Source organism: Myripristis murdjan, chromosome 4, assembly GCF_902150065.1.
Source record: "Myripristis murdjan chromosome 4, fMyrMur1.1, whole genome shotgun sequence".
NCBI classification, from domain to species: Eukaryota; Metazoa; Chordata; class Actinopteri; order Holocentriformes; family Holocentridae; genus Myripristis; species Myripristis murdjan.
The window spans coordinates 3,917,775-3,925,069 of NC_043983.1; the positions used below are offsets into that span (position 1 = coordinate 3,917,775).

Consider the following 7,295-nt stretch of genomic DNA (forward strand, 5'->3'; position numbering starts at 1 on the left):
GAAGGAGGAGGAACATTTTGCATGTCTTCCACTTAATGATATGATGGAGACAAGATGATGAGTTCAAATGTCAGTCTGTAAAACCTGAGATGAATAAACCCTCTATTCCACAGCTTTTCTTCCAGGAAACAGAAAGCCTTTCCTCCCCCACTGCTGAACATAATATTTCATTTAAATTTTCACACATGGTAGTGTTGAATGACATGTTTGGGAACAGCCCAATAAGGGATGAAACAGAAGGGGAAGATACTTCCTTTAAGGAAGCAGAGTGGCAAGAGCTCACACTCTGGTGGACAGTGAGGTTGAATTGCAGGATTTGTATAATTCAATCAATAACAAGTATATTAAAAGATACATTCATGTGCATGAATCTTACAAGATGCACAATGGATACATTTTATTCATTTTTTGTGTTGTTATGTTTTTATGCAGAATATAGTATTCCTATCTCTATTCACTTCCATACCACAGCAAAACAGCTCCACACTTTTAGCACATACACCAATATGAGCAAAGCTGATTATGCCAATATAAATAGCAGCATGTTGTGGTACCCATCTTTAAAGGAAATTATTGTCTTTTAGTTGGAATTGAGGGATACATTTTGCTGTCACAAGGGCCCTGTTGGAGTACTTGATTATTTTGTCTCTGTCCTCCATTGGAAAATGTGGGGAAGCTGCAGAACTTCAGTGACAAGGTAAACAACTGTTTTGAATGAACTTTCTCTGTAACCGAGGCACTTGAGTGACTGGTCTGAAATTTAGATGCGTGTATCCGTGTCAGAGATGCTTTGAATGAAGCGAGGGGGTGAAAGGAGGACAGAGGAGGAGGTTATTGTGGCCGATACAGACATTTAGAAACCTCTAACCAGGGAATAACAACAGGCTGGCGAGAAACTGTAAGGTGGAAAGAAGAGCCACAGTGATGACCCTCACAGTGCAAGGTGCTATTTTATTGCAACATGCATGTGATATTGCTTCATGCAGCTTTAATTATACAAACACACAGAGCTGCCTGCTATGTTACTGAAAAAAGTGATCTGAGTCTCAGTAATTACCCACAGACACCTTACCTAATACACATAAAACCTGACAATGGCATACAGTGTGGAAACACAGGATGTAACATCCTGTGTTTTGTTCCAGAAACAATACGGAAGAGAACCATGCTAATCAGTCAGTTGTCAAAGGTGTTTCCAGGTTTCCATGTTTCCAGATTTCTCATATGTGTGTGTGTGTGTGTGTGTGTGTGTGTATAGATAGATAGATAGATAGATAGATAGATAGCCAAAGTAAAGCAATTTTGCTTATAATACACTTTTGGAAGAAACGTACTTGAAGTTAATCATTCAGTATTTCATAAATACTCATGATCCAGTTTTTAACCGTTAACACTGTGTTTACTATGAACTTAAGCTTCTTACAATCTTTCGATGCAGTACAATCTTTTGGCCATCGGGGGCAGTACACTTGCTAAACAGAGTAGAATATATGGTGGTTAGTGTTGCTAAATGCTCTAAAATGATCAGTACATTTGATTCCACATATTTACCAGCAACTGGATTATTACTGTCATTGTTACAAGGCCTAATATTTCCAGTGTATTTATGAAGACAGAGTTATAAGCTGACGTGAAATTGAAATACTCATTTTTTTTCCATAAATGGTTCCAGATTTCATTCATCTAAGCACATAGAAATGTGTAACTTCTAGTCATTTATACAAATACACAATAAAGGGAAAAAAGAAAGAAATTCAAGAATTGATTTTCTGGAAATGTCCCATTGACCGCTATTCATTTGACTTTGTTTATCTCAGTTTTACCGCTTTATGTCACCCTCTAAAGGTGGCCTCAAATATTCCTGTAGGTGGAATGTGTTAATATCAATATCAATATCAATATCAATCAGTATCAATATCTGTTAATAACTGTGGATTTTCAAGTCATCACCTGACAGTAGGTACACAATAACAATCATCACTGCCACACACCAACAGCATTATCAGCAAGGCATGCTTTGAAAAAGACTGATTTCATGGAAATCAAGTAATTTGCAAATACATAAAAGAGATGCTGACAACTCACTTGATGCAAGTCAAACCTCCGTTTGGTTCACGCTACTTTCACACTGAATGAAGCTTTAGTCTTTGTAACTAAGTGCTAGTACAATTGACAGGGCAGCTGTGTTTGTGTGAGGCTGGTTTACATACATCATAATCATGTGCAATCTAAAGCAGAAAATGAAAACTCTCTATAAACATGCTGGTATTTTACAGCAGCTCGTTGTTCACAAATCACAAATTTTTTGAGGCAGAGACAAGTCTGAGGTCATTTGAAGACAAATCCGAGTTGAGTCTAAACTTAACTGGTATGCAGCTTAAATGCAGCTTCAGTGCTTGTTGCAAACTCATGTGCCTTTCCATGATACTCACCCACTTTCCATAAGACTAAAGGATTTTTAGTGAATGTGCTGTCCTACTTGATTTGTTTGCAATCACAGGCTTAATTGTTAGAGAGACAGTACAAATACAATAGGAGAACATCCATAATGCCTCAAACATTTCCTCTGCAGTTTTCAAATATCCTGTTGATGAGAAAACTTGAATAATGATGCAATCATCACGGTCGTCCTTACACTTAATGTCAGGTGACAGTAACGGTTCTTATGTGCTAGCACGAAGCTTCCCTCATGCTATTTCTTTGTTCTAAACCACATCCTCTACAGTCAGATCATTTCACCTCTGTCTAGACATACTTTGCAACCAGAAACTCAGTTTCAAGTTCCCCATGTGAAACTTTCTCAGTGCTTGCTAGATGCTGACAAGCCATGTATGTCCTTTAAAAGACTCACTCATAGTGACTCTCTTCTGTTGTCATCTACTGAGGGATGAAAACACATGTCCATCTTGCGTCGGAGGCGCTTCTTTAGCTGAAAGCGGCGTCGGATGGAGGTGCTGGTGTATTCCTGGGCCTTGAGTTTGGCGTAGTAGTCGGAGAATTTGTTGAAGAGGATGGAGATGGGCATGCCATTGAGGATGATGCCAAATGAGATGCAGGCAAAGGCCACAATGCGGCCCAGGATTGATACTGGAACGACATCCCCGTAGCCCACAGTGGAGATGCTGACCTAAGACATGAGAATAAACAGTTGCATATCTTTCAGTTTTCATGATTTGTTTATACTGCATACTGCATGTGGCTAAGGATAACAATGTCCTGCATGAAGCTGAGCAAATGAAATTTAGTTAAAAGATGAATTAAATGAATGTAAAGACTGGGTCTATTCAGTAACCCCAAGAACTGTTCCAACAGAATCCACCCCAAGAACTTAGAGTCCATAACAGGAGAAGCCTTGCAAGCGGAAAACAATTATTTTAAAATTCTTAGTGTTCTTTCTTTATGCCAAAATTCTCACCGGTTGGGACTTTCTCCTGTCATAACATTACATTGTTTTAACACATCAGCATGGCTAGCTGGCAAGCACCAATCAGGTAGCATTGATTGAAAACTAACAGAAAAAAAAAAACTGCACTAAAACTTGGCATTATTTTTCAATTATGTGAGTTGTGTGGTCTTTCAAATAAAAAGTTGTAGAGAACTTGGGGGCTTTGAATGGTTGTAATAAATATTCCATCTGTTTTTCACAGAACTATTGTTCATGCATCCAAATTATATTGGTAAGAATGCAAATCTGATTGGCTGTTGATGGCAGGTGACCAGGAGAAGCTCAGATGGTGATGAATTTTCCCCACTGTCACATTTGTCACATCAGCTGAGATTCACTGTGCTTGCTCAAATCAGTAGGGACTGAATGGACTTGAAGTTACATGTTGATCATGTTGCTTGCAGTGTGAGCACGCAGTCATATGTTAGGACCCGTGCTGCTGATACTGCAGCTGAAATTGCTGGCTACTGATAGGCTCAGTGCTGCTGTATGTTTCACACAAGACACACATCCTCTTTCTCTTGTGAGTCTCGTCTATTTCTGTCATAGAAAACATACGCAGATCAGTATCGTTTTCTGGAATCTGGGTATTTAAATATGTTACTGTTATGTTATTTCTGTTGTTGTTCACGCATTTCGCTGGTTTATAATGTCCTTCTTTGTCACATTTTTGAGGTGACGTTTTTATAATCTCATCTACAAAACTATTTTTCTATTTTAACTATTTTTTCTTTTTAGTTCTGCATGTGGTTATGCATGTGAAACAACTTCTTAGGTCTCAAATGAGCAAAGACTATGATGTTAAACAGGTACCTCGTCTGCCCTCTGTCTCAGCCTGCACTAACCCTCGCTCCGACTGTCCAGTGAGATTGATGCTGTCAGTGATGAGGGTTCAATGCCCACTTAGACCAACCATGACAATCAATCAATCAGTAAAAATTAATAAAATAAAAACGTATGCACCATGTCAGTGTAATTCAGCACGTATCGCTGAAAAAGCCAGGCTTGTAGTGGCTCTGTGTCTTTGTGATACCTGATATAATCACATCTACACTTCAAGGAAAACCACAGCACTATGTTAAAGAATTGACTAACTTATTGTCCTAGCTCACACACTACAGCATTTTCTCTTTTCAAGTAACAATAGAAAACCAGTGGGTAATGTGATATGTGCTTCTAATATAGGTATATTGCACAGTAATGAGTGTGTGAGTACATTTATATTTAAATGAATTAAACATTATTTTAACTGTAATTTCACAATACTTCAACTGTAAAGTTTTTTCTTGCTAAATCATTAGTAGAGGAGGAAGGTAGAGGAGCAGTTGACCTAGGTTACAGTGTAAAGGCTTAAGTTTGACAGTATTACATTCAGCTACTGGTACTCACAGCAGCCCACCACCAGGCATCAGGAATGCTGCTGAAGGGAGAGCCTTCAGTGTCCCTCTCAGCTGAATGTAGGAGAGCAGAAAAAGTGAAGATTCCCATGGCAATGAAGAGGAAAAGGCAGCACACCTGCTGGTAACACTGTCGCAGAGTGAACCCAAACGCCCTCATGCCGGTGGAGTGGCGGGCCAGCTTCAAAATCCGAAAGATCCGCATCAGCTTGACAACTTTGAGAACGTGGCTCAGCTTGCTGACATCTGCCATGGTCTTGAGGTCTCCACTGGCACTCATGTCCTCAACACTGGCAAAGACCTCAAAGACTATCTGGACAAAATAGGGCATGACCGCCACGAAGTCCACAAAGTTGAGTGCACTCCTCAAAAAATGCTCGATCTTGGAAGTGGTGATGAGGCGAAGGAAGTACTCAAAGGTGAAGAACACAATGGAGGAGATCTCAATCCACTCCATGTATGTTTTGCCACAGACCGAATAGATTTTAAGGTCCTCTACAGTGTTGAGTGTCATTGCCACAATGGAGATTAGCACAAAGAGGTTGGAGAACACGGTGAAAGCTTTTGCCCAGGATGAAGAGTATGGATTCTCTACAATGTCCCAGAGGGTCTTACGGACATTCCCTAAGACCATGTTATTGTAACCTTCATCGTCATGCTTCACCTCAATCTCAGCCAATAGTTCCCTCTCCACCTTCAGGTAGTCCTTCACCTCATCCACCTTCTCTTCAAACATCATTCGGCAGCAGTGCTGTGTGTCCTTCAGGCTCAGGCCCCAGTACTCGATTTCCTCCTCAAAGTTGATGGGACACATTTCCCTCACGACCCACAGCACCCCACTGGTGTAGAAATGGAAGATATGGTGGAAGAAGGCAGGATCACGATCAAAAAAGAACTCATTGTTGCGCACCGAATAGTCATCGCACAACTTGAGTAACTTCATACGGTCCCTGCACAGGGCCAAGCACCCTATCCGTGTGTTAGGATATTTTATGGCAGACTGTTTGGGGATATGAAAGACTTTTCCCCCAACATTAATGTTGATACTTTGTTGAAGATTGTGTCTTTCTTCTGCTTTGCAGCAGTCTGCTTTGTTGCTAGGATTGTCCAGATTCCCTGTAGAGTTCCATGCCTTGACTGTGCTCTCCTGAGAAAATGCAAAAGTTTTTTTCTTCCCTACATCCTGTGCTGAAGTGCTGAAGGCCAAACAGTTTAGGGTAGAGCGACGCTTTTGTAAGCGCCTCGGCAGCTGGTCATTGTCTGAAGCCATGGCAAAGGTGTTTCAAGGCAAGAAGTCAGTTTTTCAGAACAAAAGAAATTTAAGAGAGGAGGAAGTCCTCCAGGAAAAAGATTCTAGCAACACATTGCAACTTGCTGAATGAGCAGTAAAGTTACAACTAGCTCTGCAGAAACAGACATCCCAGGAAATAGCCGGCCTTCCTGTTTTGCCCAGTCAGTTGTGGTTGATATCATAATCCAGACAGCCAGGAGGACAGACAGATACCCCCCTCTCCTTCCTCAGTCAATTACTGCTGCTGCTGCTGCTGCAAAGAGGGAACAGAGGCATTTTGCTCATCAGACAAGGAGATCAAGAGGAAGCAGCAGGGATTTTCCTTGTCTACCTAATCTCTTTGGTGGCCTTCCAGTTTTCCTTAAGCAGTTGTAAATATAGGGAGGTAGGATCAGGACACAAAGTTGATTTAAAGATTTGGAAGTGGAGAGATAAAGCATGTAGAGGGGCCATTTGGTGACATGACTGTTTTTCTGACAGGAAAATGAATGACAGCCAGTCATTTTCATCATCCTCACTGACATTTAGAGCTGATTTTACACAGTGCAGCTTTCACGCAGTTAGTTACAGGTTACAAATGAAAGTTTTACTGTTGCTATGTCATCAAACTCATATGGAAGATTCCAAATGGTAAGGTAAACCCAGGTCATGATTTCCACTGAATGGTTCGACTACAGAACTGAAAAAAAAAAAAAGCTGCACAGAACTGAGGTTGAATGTCAGTAGAAGTGGTTATGCAAAAATGAATCACTGAACAGAGAAATTCCATTCACAATGTAAAAGCACTTGCAGAGCAACTGTAGCTCACTAACAATGAACAGTTTGAACTTCATGTTCTTTCTATGCCCTCGGAAAATTTGTATTAAATGGAACATATTTTTAAAGTGTGACTTGTTGATAAAAAAAAATAAGCATTTGAAACATTTTAACCCAGAGATCAGGCATCTGTCAATTTATCGGTCTAAAGTGATTATAAACAGTACGAACAAAATCTTTTTCAGCCTCAAAATAGAATGTAAAACCTTAGTTGTTGCATATTACATGCATCACAACCTCACACAGTTGATTTCATGGAGGTAAAAACTTTGTTCAAGAAAACTCTGTAAATAAAATCAGAGTGGTGGTGGTGTTTCAGAAAGAGTATGATGCTGCCATGAAAAAG

General features: G+C 40.2%; 1 protein-coding gene across 1 annotated transcript; it reads right to left on the minus strand.

The window, feature by feature from the left end:
• Nucleotides 1–931: 931 nt before the first annotated feature.
• LOC115357658 (potassium voltage-gated channel subfamily V member 2-like) lies at nt 932–6,375 on the minus strand. The gene is made up of 2 exons (XM_030049253.1): nt 4,835–6,375; nt 932–3,127 (listed from the first exon to the last, which is right to left on the minus strand). Exons 1-2 carry the CDS (start codon nt 6,110–6,112, stop codon nt 2,852–2,854), a joined length of 1,554 nt encoding a protein of 517 aa, XP_029905113.1. The 5' UTR covers nt 6,113–6,375; the 3' UTR covers nt 932–2,851.
• Nucleotides 6,376–7,295: the final 920 nt, after the last annotated feature.